Raw genomic sequence first — 19,741 nt, 5'->3', positions numbered from 1 at the left:
TCCACATCTACTGAGAGTTCAAATACACTCCATTTCACCTACAGACAACCACAAATATACACCTGGTGTGGCCTAACCACTGATATTTCAGGTGATGAAAACACTTCAACATCCCATCATTGCACCTGGATCTGCAGTGGTGAGTTTCTAGTCACCTGCCAAGTGCAACAAATATCCAAGCACACAACAGCAGGAGCCCAGGAGCTCATTCTTACAGCTAAACTCTAAAATAGTCTTGGTGGGATGTCAGTGTGATATGAAATTCAAATCATTGGAGAGACGACTGCTTTCTACCTGGGTCAGGATTTACAGCTGGAGAAGAGGGTAAGGGTGCTATCCTTTCCTGAGACTGTGTTTACAGCTCCAGGAAACCAACTACTCTAACTTGTAAGTCATGAACAATCACTGATCTGTAAAATGAGAATTGCAGTCAATTCTCAAGAGTCATCAAGTACACACACAGATGAGATACATACAAACACCTACACACATCTGAACATCCAGGATGTTGACTGACATGGCGACTGGGTGTAAAGGTAGACCTAGAAACCTGGGTATTCACCAAGGGTGGTGCTAATGAAAGCTGGTAATTCCTTCCACAACTCCCCAACACCAACTCCTTCCCCTCCAGACAACTTAGCTTATTCACTGTTACCCAAACAGAGTCAGATTTCATGCCACCTGGAATGTTTTCCAACTATGTGTGTATCTAGACAAATCCTACCCATTCTTGGGATTCAGCTGAACTCTTCTCCTTCATATGGTGTTTCTGAGTCAACTTGAGGCATCTCTCCCTTTTCTGAATTTCCAGAACATTTAGTCTGCATAACTACTCAGCAAATAATCACCTAAGGTCTATAAGACATTTTTTTTTCTTGCACTATTCTTTAAGTCAACAGAATTTTCACCTTTCTCCCCGTCTTCATTTACATGGCACCTCTCTGACAGATAAGGAACACATCTTACAGTTCTTTGGCTCCTCCTACCATATTTTCTAGAGTACCCTGCATAAAGTAGAATCAACTGCAGCATTCTCTTCTGTGCACACAGGACTTAAGTTAGGCTCATCTTAGTAATCTATCTTAAGATTCAAACCTCACAGAGACTTTGCAACCAATGATATGTGAAAGCCTAAAAAAACATTGTAAATGCCATGCCCCAATTTAAGAAGGCACATAACTTTTAATTCTACTGTAGAGGAGTAGTCCTATCTAACTAATGTAATCCAGTTAAACTCTAAGCCTTTAATTTCAAATTCAAAAAATTCTGTAAAGCTCTATCTAATGTCATGTATTTGTTGGAAGTGACAGATGGAGGTTAAACTAAATGACTCCATATTCTACAATTACTACAATATGCACTATGTATTTAACAAATGTACTTCATGTCTGATAAACTGAAATGATTACATGCTGACAGTGACTAAATTTTAAAGGCATTTCTCGAAACATACAGCTTCTTTCTTGGGGGGAGGGGGGTAAAATCTCTTAAATAATTTAAAACAACATGGATCTATAAAATTGCTATTTAATTTATCCCTTTATTTGCTTTATGTGCACTTGGAAAAACTTTAAACAGTACTGCTAATATGTATTTGCCAACCACTAATCTTTGAAGTACATAGATTAACTCAGTTAACCCTCAGGACAACCCCAATTCTACAGACAAGAAGACCAAGGCACAAAGAGTTTAAGTAAGTTGCCCACGGACCAGAGCAAGAAAGTGGTAGAAGTAGAATCTGAATCTCAACAGTCTGGTTCTTAACCACTATAGTAGAGGATATTGATTAGAGCTGACATGGAGGTATGTAATTTTGATGGATTATTATTTGAGGTCATTTCTATAAAAGTTGGGCGTCCAAACTTTGGTCAGAAGTGTAACACCCTATCATAACACTGTATGAAATAAATCGGACATACTACACTCTGTAATGCTATATTCAGAAGGATACTGTGCAACTTTGAGACTGCCTACACTTGGAAAACTTAGAATCACAAAATATGAGCACTGAAAGAAATCTTGGAGATAATTATTATTTTAGAAATTAGGCACACTGACCAGCCCAAGGCCAGTTTGTGGCAGGCAGGCAGGTACAGAACTCAGGTCTGTGCTCCTGCTCCATGCTGTGGGACATAACAAAATCTGCCCAAGAACAGTTGAGGACTCCATGTGGTTTGCAATTTCAGAGATTAAACCAGTTTTTGAAATTCTTAAGTTAGGGTTGACAAAGGTAATTCATATTGAGAAGGAGGATTAGTTAAGCACCCAAACTCAGATTATGATATTTACTTTATAAGATTAAGGAGTGATGTTTAGCTATAACACTTAAAAGAAATAGGGCCAAAGCTTCCAGGAAAACACACACCAACACACACACACACCCCAAAGCTCAGCTATTTCGAAACTATTTACTGCAATTTTTTAAAAAAGTCAAACTACTTAAAAGCTCTGCTTGCATACCACTCTTGTATCAAGAGTGAACTAATCCTATGTAGAAGACTTTCTAAAACAAATTCGTCTTGAAAGCCCATTTTGGGGCGTTGAGTTGTGACTACATTTGCAAGGATGTCAGTAACACAAGGGCTCCATCCATAACTCCTTGAAAAAACTGAAACCATGAACGCCTTGTCAAATTCAGACAGTTTATCTTGGCACTGGCAAGCACAGCAGTCTCTTCGATGTCTGGAAACGTGTCTAATTACGTTTAGAGGGTAACTAAAAAATAGCCAGTGTCCCGGAACAGGCAGCTCAGGGATCACTTCATAGCATCCTGAATGACACGGTGGAACCACGCCAAGAAAAAAAAGAAAGAAAGAAAAATTAAAAAGAATAATAACGAACGAAAGAAAGAAAAGAAACGAGTGTGAAACCGGGATGAGACGCCAGCCTCTCTCCAAAACAACTCTCCAGTCTCCCTAGGGCCTTCGGGGCCACCACGACTCTCTCTAAAGTTCCTATTTTCCTTTACTGTTGTTTCCATTAGGTCACCCGGCCCGCCCACATCCCTCACCTGGGGCAGGGCCGGCCGGTGCGCTGTCCCAAGCGCTGCCTGCAGCTCGGCATCCCCCTGACGCCCCCATCCGGACGGCACCCAGGGACACCCCCGCAGGAGAGCTCAGCCCTCGAGCTCGGCACGCCCCTCACAGCCCGTGCGGCCGCACCCCAGCGGCGTCCTCTCTCGGGAAGGCGCAACCGGCGAGCCCAGCGGCCCCCTGACACCGCACCCCGCCGCTCCAGCCCCGCGCGCCCCGGCCACCCCGCATCCGGCCGCACCGCAGGGGGGCGCCCCCGCGCGGCCGCTCCTTCCTCACCTGAGCTTGAGGTTGGCCATGAACTCGGGCATGGAGACGGTGTCCATCAGCACGAAGTCCGCCTTGCCGAACTCCAGGCTCTCCTGCTCCGCCATGGCGCCGGCGCGCGGGCTCAGGTGGGCGCGGGCGGCTTCAGGTGGGCGCGGGCGGGCGGCGAGCTCGGGCGGGGCCGGGGCGGGGCCGCGGGGAGGGGGCGCGCGCCGCTCGGCGGGTCCGGGCCGGGTGGAGGCCGCCCCGCGGCGCCTCGGCGCGCTCTCGGCCGGCGCGGCTCCGAGCAGGACTCACCCGGCAGTTTCCGCTCCTCCCAGGACGGCTGCCGGGCGCTGTGGGGACCCGGACACCGAGACAGAGACGGCGGCGGCTGGTCCCGCCTCTGGCCTTGGCCTCGCCCCCGCCCCGGCCCCGCCCCGTCTCGGCCTCTCCGGCTCCGCCCCACGCGGGCAGTCGAGGAGCGCGCCCCCGCCGCGGCCCAGGCCGACGCCTCCTCACCTGGGCGGCGCGCACGCGCGGGGTGGACGGCGGGGACGCGCGCCGGGCTGGGCCGCGGAGGCTGGGCGGCAGCGCCCCCTGGGGACGGGCGCTGGGATCTCGGGGCGGCGGGGAGCTGTGGACGCTGAGGCAGGGTAGACTCAAGTTTCCAGGATTGCCGCCTCCTGCCCATATTCTGCAGAGGCCAGCAAAGTTACCAACGTAGTTTGTGGAACTCTTCGGGAGGATAATTCATTATGATTCTGTCACCCTGCCTCGAAGCCCACTCCTGCTCCTCTGCTCATATCCTACCTATCCTTGAAGTGGTGGTTCAAGCGTAGACTGAGATAAAATAAGAGTAGCTAACATTTGAGGGGCATCAAAAATGCCCAGAACTTTTCTAAGTGCTTTAGAGAAATTAAGTATCTTGCTATGAAGTGGAGAAGCTGAAATTTCAGGGAGGTCATTTGACTGATAAGCCCCAGTATTCAGCCACATGGCCGACTGCCTCTGTTCTCTGCTGGTCCATTTTCTCTTCCATGTTCCCTTATGTTATTTTTAAGTTTTTAATATATGTATGTGTCATCTATCCAATCCTGGATTATTGTTGGTTTCTTGAGCATGGGATCATCCCACCTTGACATCTACCAAGTAGCTGTTGCACTACCTTGCACATGTAAATATGAAATCCATACTGGTTCAATGGGATGAAATGAGTTGTAAGTGGTCTCCACTTTATAGATACATTGGTTGAGCTTGGAAAATTCTTTAGAATTTACAATGCATTTTCCCAATGAAAATATATTATAAATGACTTTCTGCAGTCCTGTGTTTCCATTAGGACTATCTTCTATTGCAAAATCTACTAGGAAATCTAGAGGCCTCCAAGGACCTGGCTGGGCTTCATCTCTGGTTGAATTTGAGATGAGTAAACCAGACTGAAGGAACTTGCTCCAGGCTTGCTTCAGTTGCCAACCACCCGCACTTGCCAAGACAGAGGAAAGTTGTTTGATCACCTCCCGAGGGATCACCTTTGCCATCAGAAAGCCACCCCAACCTCTGGCACAGAGAACTGGGTTGCAGTCTGACTACCATTAGCAGCTCTCCCCGAGAAGACACCTGTCTGGATCTACCCTTCCAAGGTAGGAATGTCTTATGCTTGGGTCATTTGTGTGGGTCAGTCAGTGGTCAAGCAGGTGATTGCAAAGACTGTGGCTGCATTCCTAAAATGTCTGTACAGATTGAACATTCCTAATCTGAAACTCTGAAATCTGAAGTGCTCCAATAAGGATTCCTTGGAGTGTTATGTCAACCTGTATTGGTATGTTTTACTCAACCTGTATTGGTATCTTTTAAGATAAGCAGAACTGAATTTCAAAAAGAAAAGAAAGAACTCAAATTTTGTGCACTTTGGAGCAACCAGGGACCACACCCAAAAATTTATTGGTAAATGGGTGTGTGTGTGTTCCTTGAGCCCTGAGGTTGTTGAAAATTAGGGTGAAATCCCAGCCACCAGGAAAAGGAACATTAAAGCCTACAGATGATGAGAGGGTTGCAGAAATTGTACAGTGGTGGGAGTTATAGTGGTGGGAGTTATAGTGGGATACAATGTGGTTTTCAAATGGCCAAATAAGAGAACTCTTGTTTTGATCAATATCTTGTACAGAAGCTCAACATATAAAACATATACACAACATATGCAAAGGATATTGTATTAATTAGTTTTATAAGCCCAGATTTGGATTAAACCAGGAATGGAGACTAATGAGGCTCTTTTAATGAACCCACATCTGTCCAGTGGGGCTCACCATTGTCTTAAATCAGCCTCAGGATTCCTGTTTTCTTTTGTATGTTGTTTTCGTTGTGCAGTATCAAGGAGATTCTGATTCACATGGCTAAGCAGTAATTTGTTACTTGTGCTATTTAAATTCAGCCTTTCTAAGGCCAGTGCCCAGCTACAACCTTGTTAATCAGTGACACATTTACAAGAATTTCAAGTATATGCAGTGATGGCAGAAGACACTAAACACTGAGATCTGCATTTGAAAAAGGTAACCTACAGTAGCTTAGCTCGTTATTAATCTCCTTTGTGATAAAATTTTAATCAAAACACATTTGGATACGTCTGTTTTTGTTAGTTTAAAATATACTAAAAAAGAAAAGTTTATATCACCAATGATGTGACACACTGATATCATAAGCCTCCTGATGTGGTCTCCTGAAAAAGATACAATATCACTTTCCTGCTAAAAATACATAAACTGAATCTAATCACGAAGAAGCATCAAACAAACCCACAGTAAGGGGCAGTCTACAAAACAACTGGTCTGTACTCTTCAAAAATGTCGATGGCATGAAAGACAAAGAAGCTGAGGCACTGGTCTAGATTAAAGAAGATCAAAGGGCCATCACAGCTAAAGGCAATGTGAGATCCTGGACTGGATCTCCAACCAGGAAAATGAAAAAGACATTATTGGGACAAATGGTGAAATTTAAATATAGACCGTATATTAGTAGTGCAGTGTCAATGTTAGTTTTCCTGAATTTGGTCATCGTACTAGAGTTTTGTAAGAGAATGTCCTCGTTCTTAGCAAATTCCTGCTCAAGTATTTCGGAGTAAAAGTTATGATTTCTTAAACTGTTTGGCAAAAATAACAGCAAAAATAATTATAATTAGGAGGAGGAGGAGGGGGGAGGAGGGTGTGTGGACATATATATATTTAGATAGAGATACATAAATAGATAGAAAATGTAGCAAAATGTTAATTGGCAAAGTAGTTAAAGAATATATGGGATTTTAAAAAATTTGTTTTCACGATTTTTGCAACTTTTCTGTAAATCTGAAATTATTTCCAAATATAAAATTAAAAAATCAAATAACATAAAACTGTTGTAAAATAAAAAAGCTTATTTTTAAAATATCAAATAACACTTAGAAATGAAGGTCACATCAGGACTGGAGAACCAGGAGATACTTCGAAAACCCTGATCCAGGGTATCTGTTAGCTCTGGTTGGCATAGATGTGCTAGATTAGAAACACTGAACAGGGAATTCTAAAACAAAAATAATTTAATGTTTACCTTAGCTGTCGAATATATCCATATGCCCCAGAGAGAGTACATCCTGTTCTCTGCCTGAAATTCTCTTCCCTGCTGTCCACTACTCACTCCTATGATTTAGCTAACTTCTGCTTATTCCTCAGCTCTCAGCCTCAACATCACTTCGTGAGGCTTCCATGATCTTCTGAGTCAGAATTGGCTGTCCCTCCTCTGTGTCCCCACAGCATCCTGAAACTGCTATCCCTGTTACATATAGCACTGAGTGCACTTGAGCCTGTGGCCCATCTCTCTCACTAGTTTGCAAGGGCCAGGAGGGCTGGAAGGGTGTCTGTTCTGTTTTTGGATGTAACTCTGGCACCTAGTAGCAGAGTGCCTAGGGTGTGAAGATCTTAATATACACTTACTTGATAAATGAATATGGAATGGTCTGTGAGTCTATAGGTCATATCATGTAAGGTGGTAAATCTGCCCCTTTCGTGGTAATTCTGCATGAAAATCAGTCCTTGTACAATGTTTACCTCACTCTTATCTCCTGCCCTGGAAGCACATCACAAAGCTGTGTTTACTTCTCCCCTGGGGCCAGGCCTATACACTGTGTGTTCACACAGAACAGATGCTGCTGTTCTGAAAATCCTTCTGTAGTGACCAGCTGCTGCAGAGAGCCTGCTCTGGGTTATCAACGAAAATCAACTTTGAATTTTCCATAGCAAATATTTGCTTCTGTTCTACTTTCCCAGAATGCTTCTGGGTTGCCCCACCCTCCCTCTATGTACCAGGGGCTCTGTGTCCAAGGAAGACAACTCTTTCAACATGAGTCTAACAAGACAGAAATAGGAGGCTAGGAAAAACAGTCACACAGCATATTCACAGGGAATTTTACAAATTTATTTTATAAGTTCAAATTACTATAGAGCAGAAGGAAAAAGGCAAATTTACACTGTAAAAGCACTTCATAATGTACTCACAGCCATGTAGAAATTATTTGGGACTCTGTCTTAGACAGTATCCAAAACATACTTCTTCCTCTTTAATGCATAAGGCTGGATTTGAACTAAGAATGATATATCAAAGGTAGCATATATATTATCTATGGTTTCTGAAGCCTACATTTTAAAAATTAAAATAGGCTCTCTCTGATGTCATTGATGGATTTTGCCTATCTGTAGACCCCTTTCTCCCCCAAACCCCACCTGACACTCTATAGACCTCTCACAGGACAAAGGAAAGGGCATTTTTATGGCAGGCATTACTGCCATAAGCCACCTGAAAGTCCAGAAAGTGATTTAAAAAGTTCATCTTCTCACCTCTAACTATTAAAGACAGAGGACCAGCCAGCCAATTGCTAAAGACTTAGCTCTGAGTTCTAGGGATTTCTTTTCTCTGCTGTCCCTATGGCCCAGCTGTGCTTACCTGTGACAGTGTTGAGTTGGTGACAGGGGTCTTCCCTTGGCTCTTTGAAATGATTGTGATACCGCCGACAGAGGTCCTTTTAACTAATCAAAGCACAGAGGAAGTTAAGAGATGCCAGCTGAAGGAGGGGAAGGAATAGAGGAGGAGGGAAAGAAGGAAGGAGCTGTCACTACAAGGGTCTCAGGGCAGCAGATGGACAGTAATAAGACACTGGTTGTCAATTTTTAGGTTTCATCATCTTGGATGAAAACGTGTGGACTTTTTATCCTGAGACTAATGTATTAAGCACGTACATAAAACAATCTGCACGTGGACTGCCTCCTCCTCTCAACCCCCCAAAGTAACCTCCCTGTGGACCCCAAGTTAAGAGCTCCTGAGCTAAGGGAAAGATCGTACCACAAGTCCTGATCACCGGGAAATGGAAAAGAATGTAAGCAAGCCATCACCGTCAGTATCATGTGAGTCACCAGACAGGCACTATCCCAATAACTCATCCCTCTGTGTGGGCAGAGGAGTACATGTTTGAGGCCACAGGAAAGATAGAGTCAGATGGTGGAGGCGGAACTCCCTCCAGAATTATTGCTGCTTGTGATAGCATAGTTTGTAACTACAAACATTTCACTGGAATGTATCCTCTTCACTAGTTACAGGAGTGCTTACCATACTGGGATGGAGTTGACTGTCCAGGCAGGTCCCTAAACTTCCCAGGACAAGGCCATGCCCTACATACACATCCTCATATCTGGTGCTCAATAAGTATTTCTTGAATTGAGTTGGTGAATTAATTAGCAAGTTAATTAATTAGTAAATGGATGTGTGTAGATATATTATATTTTAAGGCCCATATGGCCTTTCTCACAGCCCCAAGCCAGGCCATCGCTAAATTTCAAGCTATTCTGACCATTGGAAGTACTTCTACAGCTAGAAAATTTGAGTGTAATAAGAACCCACGGGAGAGAAAACAAAAAGGCACATCACAATCAATTCATGGATTGATGGTGTCTTAAGACAGGCTGTCTCAAGCTTTAAAGTACGTAAGAATCACTTGAAGAACTTGTCAAAACGTAGGTTTTGACTCAGTAGGTCTGGGGTCTGAAATTCTGCATTTCTGACAAGCTCCCAAGTGATGCTGATGCTGCTGGTCTGCAGACCACATTTTATATAGCAAGATTCTAAGGAATCTTAGCAATCACATAATCAAACACTCTCCTTTATAGTTGGGGAAACAATCCCAGGAAGAGCAGCTGACTCTGACTAGGTCAAAGTGAGGCAGTGGTAGAGCTGAGAGCAGAACTTAAATGTTTTGGTTTGGGTAATGGGTAGTTTTCACTACCAACATGGACATCTAGTTAAGAGATTGTTCTTGGAGAGTCAAAGTGCAGGAAGTAAGGTAAAGAGAAGCGAGGAGGAGCAGATCTGTATGTTCTCTGGGTAACCCCAGTACCTCTGTTCCTACTCCATTCCTAAATGCAGGGGCCAATGTCTTCCTTTTCTCCATCCCTTTTCTCTCCTAAAAGCTTAGAGTACACTAGAGAAGAGATATCACCGGGGTTGGAAGAAAAACATTCCAATTCCTTTTTTCCCTCTACCTGAAAAGGTGGTAAATAGTAGTAGTGTTATCATCCCCCATTAATATTTTGCTAGTATCCACAGAACTGTCATTCTAGGAAGAGTATGACATCATATTTAAGGTAACATCTTCAAATCTGCTTCCCCAAATCCCTTTCTTCCTGCCATTTACACATTATTTCTCAGTTTCTCAACTGGTGAGCTGCAGCAATACCCATCTCCTTGAGTTAAGATAATAAAACTAGATGACATTAAAATGTACAGTGTGACCTTCTGACTTTTTCCAATCAACTGGATTCATTCTTCAGACTATCTAGAAGTAGAAATTATGAGCCATATTTGTATCCAGATTCTGACAGCCTGAGCCCTAAAGAAATGATATAGGAGGAAAGTTTCAATTATTTAAAAGTAGAATCAACAAAACCTAGGAGACCTCAGAGGTCATGTAATCCATATCCCATCTGATGCTTGAATCCCCTCTATAAAATACTGTAATATTCTAGACCTCCCTGGGCCATTTGACTCATTAGGCCTTTCCCAACCCCAGCTGATGTCTCACGTGAAAACAGTCCCCAACACTCTTTCACTCAGTCCTAGTACTGCATCACTGCCCAGACCCACTCCATGCCCTGTACACCAACCAGCTCCTAGCTGTTTTATCCTCTTACCTTGTTACTCATTATCCCTGTTTATGAGCTTGGTTTGCCCTTCGGATCTGATATTACACCAAGATGGGACCATGTTGAAGTTAATTGTCATCAAGTTGGGGAGCCAAAGTCAGGACCAGGTAAAGCAAAACCTCCTACTTTTCCTGGGTTGACCTCCCTTTTAGAATTTCTATCCATAGAGCCCTTTCTCTGTATTGGCTGATCTTTTTGACATCTGCCCTACCAATGTCTCATCTTACTGTGCTTGTCTCCTAACAATCACAGTCATTATTTTCCTAGTGTTCCCATTCTTTCCGAGTCTCTAATCAGCTCTTCTGTATGGAATAGGATTAAGTTCAGAGTAGTATTCTCCCCATACTCAGGAGGCAGTGGTGGCACAGGGGTACTCAAACTGTAGGTACCTGTACCCGTACCAGAGGCTTAGGATAGGGCTTAGACATCTGAATTTTAATAAGCAGCCCAGGAAATTCTGGCACAGCTGGGCACAGAGCCTGACTTGGAGAAATGTTGATGGTAATTTTGGTGTCAGATACACTGGAGTTCAAGTCCTAGCTCTGCAACTTGCTACCTGTATCACCTCAACCAAACTAATTCATCTGTATATGCCTCAGTTCCCTCATTTCATAAAGATGATGTAAGACCACCTATGAGTGTTAAAACTGTAAAATGAGATGACATCTGTAACGTGCTTTGTATAATTCAAGGTAGGTAGTAAGCACTTAATAAATACAAGCTAGCATTGCTATTAGTGTAATTGCTTCTTTTATCTTCAGAATAGGGAAATTATTAGAAGGTAATAATTTGTTGCATGTCCTTTTTAGCAGACAGATTTCTAATAGATGCCTGTGCGCCTTCTGATCACCCTGTGATTTCCCTCTCTGTGAGATTCCTATTGGTAATTTATTACCATTTCCATGCATAGCCATGGGCCTTGCACTTAGATCAGAATTGTCTGAGTATTTCTGAGTGAGTGAATGCCATCTACCAGTTCCTCTGAGCTATACTACCCCACTGCAACATCATGTATGTTCCTCCCTTCCCCAACTGCTCTCCAGCATCCTCTTGACGTATAGCACTGGTTCAATTTCCCCCTGACTCTTCCCATTTTATCATTCCATGTGAAGAGTGCCATCCCAGGGGGTCTTGGTGATACCGGCCAGTTTATATTCTTTGCATTAAAACTTCTGATTCACTTTATTACATAGAATATGCTCTGTGCATACATGGAATTTAAAAATAGAGACATGTAATAGTTTAAAAAAGATAAATGATGAGAGTTGAGGCTGGTGACATGAGAGTAGGAGTTGGTTTCATGAGGGTGGTGGTGGGGCATGTCTTTAACAACCAGGCAATAGGGAACCACTTTTTCCTTTCATAGAGGTGCTCGGTTTAGTTTTTGTTGCTGTTAACTAAGGCACTATTCAGGTTCTTTTTTCTTTTAATTCAGGACTTTGCAAAAAGCACCAAAGAAACAATTCAGAAGAATTGAACGTGCACTATGGACAAGTTACATTCGAAGTTTTCCATCAATGAATGTTGCAACTGCATAGAGCACATGTGTGCAACTACTAGCATGATGGGGCTCTGGTGTTCAGGTTTGGAAGGCAGTAGAACATGGGTCAGAAGCAAAGGCTCTGGGGCTGGCTCTGCCACTTATGTGCTGTATGTGACCCTGGGCAAGTCACTTAAGCTCCCTGAGCCTCAGTTTGCTCCTCTGTAAAGTGAAAGTAACACTAATGTCTTGCTTGATAGGGTTGCTCTGATAACTAAATGAGATAAAGTATGGTAAGCACTTAGCATGGGGCCTGGGACGTAGTTAGGGCCCCTAAGCTGACAGTGCTATTATTATGTACCAGTCCCCTCCACTGGGGTTTGACATGGCTTATAACTAGTGCTAGGGGAAAGAGTGTCTGTTCTGGTCTGGTTCTTCTCTTCTTTTGACACTCCGATTCTCTGGTGTCCTCTTATCTGTTGGTTTATGTCAGACTGGTCACTTCCTTGTAGCTGAGCTGATATACTAATTGCAGGAAGTTCACGGCTTCTCTGTCTACAGTTTCTCAAAGTTCAGTCTTGAAGGTTGTTGGGTTGGGGCAATAACTACACTAATTGTATGGCTAGGCATTTCATAACTAAAGCACCAGACCCCTCACATGCAGGTCCATGCTAAGTAATTGGGAAAGGTCCCAGGAGCCATTGGCAGACAACTTGAGCTCAGTCCTCAGCAGTAGCAGCAGTAGGAGCAGTAGCAGCGGCCTCTCGGGGCATGGTGGGGGGACTGGGGGGTACAGGCAGCCACAGCCTCCAGCAGCAGTATCGGCCTCCCTGTGGTATCCCCGGGGGCATCCCAGGGGCAGGGGGCACCATGGATCAGAGCCACTCGTCCTTTATACTTAAGTCATAACCCAGGATACCTGGGTGCACGTAAGCAATTACATTAGACAATAACCGAGGAACACCTGGGTGCACGTGCATATATATTTACATCAAATGCTCAGCAAGATTCTGAATATCTGAGGGGCCTTGACCATTTTCCTTCACTTTCCCAATAAAGGCACAGTGACTTACTGGCTTTCCCATTCACGCTTTGTCACCTGAGTTTCTAGTTGCTGTTGCATAACCAGGTGTGTGCTTGGCTTTCAGGAGATGTGTTTCTGTCCCAATGCAAATGCAAATACACATCTCATAAACATAACATCTGTGATTCCTGCCGCCTCCACTCCAACCTCAAATCTCACATAGTTGCTTTAGAAAAGTTTTATAGATGGATAATCCCAAATCTTGCTGGTGATTAGATTCACTGAGGATGCTTTAGAAAAAATACAGCTTCCAGGGACCCATTCCCAGTCCTTTTCAATTAAAATGTGTGTGGCCGAGAACCACTGTGATAAAAACACCTGGAGTTAGGCACATAAAAAGAATAACTTCTGAGATGAGTGTTGCCTGGTAAACTGATGGCCATTGCATCAAACTGGCCTCTCTTTCACATGAGATAGACTAAAAGAAAGCCTAAGATTTTGAGTTTCCTGCCTCGTGTTACTTTCAGGAATGTAACACAAGCTTTAGAGTCTACACCCACCTATCTTTTAAGGATTCAGAGAGCCTTCATCTGCAGGTGCAATCACTAATTTAACCAGCAAAGAGTGCCTTCCGGCCCTCCCTATAAAGCCTCTTCCCTATGTGCACTTGCCTACAACCAGTGCTCTGAGCGAGCGGCGTAAGGAGTGAGTCCTCAAAGTGTACTTCATTTGCTTAAATGGCCTAAGATTCCCAATGAAGAAAACTGAAATTTATATCCCAGCCAAAAAGAAGTATGAGTGGGCCAGCTCAGCTGTTGGGAAGAAGAGGAGGAAAAGCAGGAAGAGGAGGAAGAAGAAGGAAGTCTATTTTAGTTACATGTGGAAAATCCTAAAGCAAGTGAGTTGGGGTCCTTTTCATGGAAGCTTAGAATGCCCAAGAGAGGTATTATGTTAGTGGCCCTGGGTGTATTCTTGACTTCAACTTACTCTGATCCAGCAGTCCTCCTTCACACAGTGTGTCCTGAAAAATTATGTGTGAACAGCTTCTGTAATCTGGGTCTGCTAACGGCTGCTGTCATCTCCCACTGGGCTTTCTTTCTGTTGGCAGCAACTCGGAACACCTGAGCTCTTGGTGTCTCCTCTTGGATCTGTCGACAGGCAATCTGTAAACTGACTCTTAAGTGCCCTCTCCTTTTCTTGTAGAGGGGGGATTCACCACCTAGTATGTTCTGTAACTGTGAACAGTTGCATACTCTTACCATGTTCTCATCAAATGATGCTCTGTATTTGGGATGTTCCTTAGGTAAGCACGCACCCCTATTCCTTCTTCCTGCCCACCCAACCTCATCTCATAGCATACAAATTGTAGAAAGCAAAATCAGAAAACTCTTCCCTTTCAAAAGATGGGGAGATTCAAATGATGTGAGGAGAGTCTATGAAAGATGTGTTAGAGCTTGATTTTGAATTTTACATCTTCATGACGGGGAAGGAGGTAGTGTTCATGTGTGTCATTGTACCAAAGCTTCCACATTCCAGTAGTATCATTTGGAATCTGTTGCTTATACTGGGAGAAGGGGAAATGGGATTAAGGAAAGATGGGAGAAGGGGGGAGGGTGTATGAGAGGAGGCCTTTGCAGCCACAGCACTATTGATATTTGGGGTCCAGATAACTGTGTATGTGTGTTGGGGGGGGTTGTCCTGTGCATTGTAGAATGTTAAACAGCATCTATGGTCTCACCCACTAGATTCCAGGAACACTCTCCCTCCCAATTGTGACAGCCAAAATTGTCCACAAACATCATCAAATGTCTCCTGGAAGGCAAATCACCCCCAGTTGAGAACCACTGCTGTAGAGCCCGCCTTGCCTGGAAGGGCCCTCTGGGGAGAACTTGCATTAAGCACTCCTTAGGGTCTTTCCTAGATATTCCCCTCTAATAATTAGTCTTTCCTTGGCCTGTCTTTAACCTTGTGGACCTGTCAGGCCACTCTGCTTCCTCGCACCTTCGAAGGCATGGGTCTCTGCCTGGGGTCAGCCTCTCAGGGCCCTGTGAGGATAAAATACAATATTGGTTGGATAAATGTGTTGAGCATGTAAGTGCAAGCCAGGTCTGCTGTGGGAACTGATGAAAATGATCTGGTCTCTGCCTCACAATCCTGCAGTGGGAAGTGATGTTGCAGAAATCCTTTTAAATTATTAGAACCAGGGGAAAGATTTTGAATCCCACTTCAAACCTTTCCTTTCACACAAAAAAAGAAACTGAGGCCAGTATGGAAATATGACTTGCTTTGTGATGTCTCATGTCCAGGCAGAGCTAGTGTTAGAGCCCTGGGAGGATGACTCTCAGAGTAGGCTCTTTTCACTACTCTAGCTGTCTCTCTAACTTTAGAGAAGAACGCTAATGCCATGAGACAGCGTGTGATGAAGGCCCTGAAGGTGCACAGAGCCATGGTCCTCAGCAAGAGGACGGGTTCTGGAAAGTGTGTGGAACTGATGAGCAGGAAGTGGCACTTGAAGGAGCCTTGCAAATGTGGAGTTGGGCACTGGCATGGTAGGTAGAGGTGACAGGTAAACAGAGGTGTGGAGGCTGGAAACAGGGACACATCCAAGGAAGAGCACGTTTTTCATTTTGGCTGGAGATCAAGTTGGCACAAGGAAGTAACAAGAAGTAAGGTAGGCTGGGAGTAGAGTTATGTTAAAATGCTTAATATGAAATATAAAATGTGAAAGTACATTCTAAACTAAAGTAGTATTTTCTATCTTCAGAAGGTGTTGGATGTTAACTCCGCTCTGTTAGGAAAAACTGATGCACAAAAGTCAAAATGACTGGAGTCAGTCTGTATTATCCAAACAAGGGTAGTCTTTCACACCAGCTGTGAATTCCCTTCCCTCTCTTTCTCCTCCTCTTCCCAGGGACTGTTGATAGGTATAATGGTCTAGTTTCTTTCATCACATCCCTACCACTTCCCCTACGTGTGTACAAATCCACAGAAGCCGTGAGTACTGGGTGTTGGGTTAGACCACAGACTGTTCACTGTGGGAAGACTTCACTTCTGTCTCACCCTGTGCTGTTTTTTCTCCCAGACCCACCCTGACTTCAGTGGGTGCTCCTGGGTTGTGGATGCACTGGGCGCTCTGGATGGTTGTCACCTGGAATGGGTTAGTCTGGAGGCGTTTAGATTGTCCTTCTACAACCACAGAAGAGCCGTCACCAGCAGAGAGATCCTTGAAGCAGTCAAGCAGAGATCCTCTCAAAAGCTTTTGAATAAATGAAGTTGTTCTGAATGGCCCTGTTGTTGAAATGACTGTACTTGTCAAAATAAATAGATATGACAGAGGGCTGGGTTGGGAGACAAGATGTCTGAGAAGCATCTGTTGCAACAGGAGTTCTGTTGCTACATACCTGGTCTCTTGGTCCTGTGTTTTTTAGCCTCCAACTTTGTGGGAAAAAAATAAAGGCATTTTCTTGTGTGTTGTGCTTGTCTATGGCTTTTTAATTTCCCTATGTCTATGGCATTCTTCTCCCCTGTCTTGAGCTGAACTATTGTTTTTTTTGGTGAATACGATTCAACCCATAAAACTGTGTACCCACCATCTTTCCCCACTCTAGACTGTGAGTGGAGACTAGTGCACTGGAATGAACTGAGATCACTGGGGGCAGGGGCAGGGCATGAATGTGTGAATCCAGGGAAGGGGTGGCTTGAAAGTAGACAGCACTGCCTGAACTTGCAGCATAGGAAATAGTGAGGACTGCTGTTGGCTTCTGGCTTTCTCTTTCTCCCCCTTCCACCTGGCCCTGACCTTTTTCTTTAACCATATAGATAAATTGCTATGGCTCTTCACAGTGTCTAGAGAGACACTGTCTAGACCTTTATGGGGAAGGATAACTTTTTATTTGGGCACCTCTACCATGACTAATAGGAACTAGAAAATAAAGTGAAAGGGATCTGTTTACTTTTTGAGTATAAGACTCATAACATTAGTTATCTAATTATATAATATCTATATATTACATGTAAGTTACACTTATAACAGTATGTATGTTAAGTGTCAAATGTATAATCTGGTCCCAAGCATGGAGAAAAAGTGTTATAAAAATACAATAAGGAGCAGAAGGAATAAATGGGATGGCATGCTTTAGATGTGGGAAGTCTGCGTAGGTGACATGAAGGAAAAAGTGCTCAGGATGGGAAAGGTTCTGGGCTAAGGGAACTGCCTGAGCAAAGGTCCTGAGGCAGGCAAAACAGCTTCTGGCTTAGAGAAACTAAATAAAAGCCAGAGCAGCTGAACTCCAGCAAGCAAGGAGGAAGTGCAGTAGAAGATAAGCCTGAAGGAAAAGGCTGGGGCCGGGTTATACAGGGTTTGGTTTTTAATCTGAGTACAGAGAAGTTGCTGAAGAATTTTAACTAGGGGATTGAAATCAAGTAGGTATTTCATTTTTCATGTTTTAGTTGAGGTGTAACCCACAGTAAAGTGTACAGATCTTTTAAAAAAATTTTTATTGAATCATAATTGATTATACATATTTTTGGGGTTCGACATTGACATGTTGATCAAATCAATATTACTAGCATATATATTGTTACAAATCATGCTTATCTTTATGCCCCTTGTCCAATCTCTTCCCATCCCCCTCCGCCTCCCCCCTCTAATGACCCTAGATTTCTTCTCTCCTTCTGAAAGAGTAATGGTTACTCTGTTGATTTGTTGCCTAGATGATTTGTCCAATGCTGAGAAGTGTGTTCAGTTCCCCCAATATTATCATAGAGCAGATGCTTCTTCTGTCACTCTGGAATGGGCTTTGTGGAGAGAGGTGTTCTCTTTTTTGGTCTCTGCTGGTGATTCTCCTTGTGTCAATGCACTCCAGTGGCTGGAGGACCATCTGTGTGGTGTTTGTGGCATCCAGCCACTTTTGTAGCAGCTGTAGTTATTGTGGCGGTTGTGATAGGCCACCCACATGGAGATGATGTTTTTGGCTTGCTCCTTGGTGCCTGGTTGTGAGAGGGGGGTCTGGTCTCCAGCTCCAGACCTCAGGTCCCCAGGTGGGCCCCAAGTTGCTGGTGTTGTGCCTGGGCTGGAACTAATTTTTTGTCCTTTGCTTACTTCTAAAATAGGGGATCTTCCTGCAGGGACCAATATTTGAGCTGTGTGGTTTAGCTAAATTGCTGCTTTGCTGCTGATTCCCTAGGGAAAGCTTTTTGTGCAGCTCAGGTTTTAATGGTTGATTTTATACGTACTTCTGGCTCTCCAGAGACCTGGTGCACCTGGGTTGTATAGAAACTCTGATCTGGGCCTGAGTCTTTTCATCAAATCGCACCCCCTGCAATTCTATATTCCTGACCGGTCTCCTCTGAGTGGTCCTATGCTGATTTGGGGACAGATCAGCTGTCCTTGCTGCACCCCAGTGTTCCCCCAGTGGGCCTGTCTTCCCCATTGCTTGTGCTGCAAACACTTCCCATGGGATGGGCTGTACACTGGTCCCTTGTGATGACTCACCAGCCTCTGAGTGGCTCCTTTTTTTCAGTTGTTGTGGCTCCTCAGTCCAGTGTGGGTCCACGGGAACCCTATTAGTGGTCTTGCTGTCCTGGGGGCCACCAGGGCCCTCTTCTCCCCTGCCACCTCCAAGCAACTCCATCTGAAGGGCACAGCTGTGGCTTCTGCCAGCTCCTGCTCCATGTGCTCAGCAATTTTAGCCTTAAAGCGTCCATGGCTCAAAATGGTCAGAGTGGTTTTTTCTTTCTCTCATCGTGGCTTCTCCCACCTTCACGCACTCCGTAGGTCTCTCCTCTTCTTTGCTGAGCTCTAGCAGCCCCAGCTTGGCTGTTGTTGCTTTTTTATAGTTGTAAATTGGTTGATTTGTGGGTGACAGTGATGCTGGGGACTGTCTATTCTGCCATCTTGACCAGAAGCTCCTTAAGCACAAATCAAAGTTGTACATATGTATACCCAGATTAAGATACTGAATGTTTCCATCACTAACTTAGCTTTTAAGACCACTGCTGCTACTGTGTCAAGAACGATCGAAGAGAACGTGGAAGTGGGAAGATTAGTTTAAAAAGTTTTGCATCAGTTTAGTAGGGAGATGATGGTGGCCCAGATGAATGTGAAGACAGAAGTGAGAGATTTGAAATGAATTTTGGAGATAGACTCAATCAGATTTGTTCATGGAATGGATATGAGGAGTGAAGGAAAAAGTGCTGATTCCTAGGTCTGGGGCTTGAGCAGTGTTGACGACGTGGTGTCACAGAGATGGAGAAGAAATGCAGGACAGGTGTTTGGGGAGAGAAGTTGAGAACTCCATTCCAGACATGTAAATTTTTAAATATCTGTGAATGTGCAAATGGAGATGTCAAATAGACAGGACTGGGCCAAAGATACCCATCTGGGAGGCATCAGCATAAAAAGGTGTTGTATAGATCAGAAATGGGTAAGATTACCTAGGAAGACGGAGTAAAAAAGGAAAAGAGAAATACTCCAGGACCAAGACCAAAGAAATTCTAATATTTAGAATTAGGTAGTGGAGGAACTAACAAAGGAAATCAACATGGAGAAATTTAAGAAAAGGAGACGGTGGTGTGGTCTGGTGTGCGCGATCCTGGGGGGAGTGTTAGAAAATATTTATGTCCATTGAGTTTGTTGACATGCAGGTCATGGTGTCCTTGAGGAGTAAACTCAGTGGAGCAGGTTGAAGAGTGAATGGGATGTAGTTGGTAGAGACAACTTTTTTGATGGTGTTGAGAC

General features: G+C 44.1%; 2 protein-coding genes across 3 annotated transcripts in view; one reads left to right on the top strand and one right to left on the bottom strand.

The window, feature by feature from the left end:
- The window catches only part of MYO1D (myosin ID), a 348,112-nt gene extending 344,706 nt beyond the window's left edge, over window positions 1-3,406 (bottom strand). For both annotated transcript variants that reach the window (XM_063110087.1, XM_063110088.1), the window contains exon 1: window positions 3,312-3,406. In XM_063110087.1, the coding sequence (XP_062966157.1) occupies window positions 3,312-3,406 (95 nt within the window). The remainder of the gene's footprint in view (window positions 1-3,311) is intronic.
- A 9,343-nt stretch (window positions 3,407-12,749) lies between these two features.
- LOC134387302 (histone H2A.N) lies at window positions 12,750-16,273 on the top strand. The gene is made up of 3 exons (XM_063109811.1): window positions 12,750-12,813; window positions 13,722-13,900; window positions 16,085-16,273. Exons 1-3 carry the CDS (start codon window positions 12,750-12,752, stop codon window positions 16,271-16,273), a joined length of 432 nt encoding a protein of 143 aa, XP_062965881.1.
- Window positions 16,274-19,741: the final 3,468 nt, after the last annotated feature.

The sequence above is a fragment of the Cynocephalus volans genome, chromosome 10 (genome assembly GCF_027409185.1).
Source record: "Cynocephalus volans isolate mCynVol1 chromosome 10, mCynVol1.pri, whole genome shotgun sequence".
NCBI classification, from domain to species: Eukaryota; Metazoa; Chordata; class Mammalia; order Dermoptera; family Cynocephalidae; genus Cynocephalus; species Cynocephalus volans.
The sequence above is the reverse complement of the archived record's forward strand: the minus strand, read 5'-3'. Positions and strand labels throughout refer to the sequence as shown.

Coding starts and splice junctions, on each gene's coding strand:
- LOC134387302 (XM_063109811.1), top strand. CDS start 12,750: ATGGTGGGGGGACTGGGGGGTACAGGCAGCCACAGCCTCCAGCAGCAG. Junction 12,814..13,721: donor GCAGTATCGGCCTCCCTGTG/GTATCCCCGGGG, acceptor GAGTCCTCAAAG/TGTACTTCATTTGCTTAAAT. Junction 13,901..16,084: donor TGTGGAAAATCCTAAAGCAA/GTGAGTTGGGGT, acceptor TTTTTCTCCCAG/ACCCACCCTGACTTCAGTGG.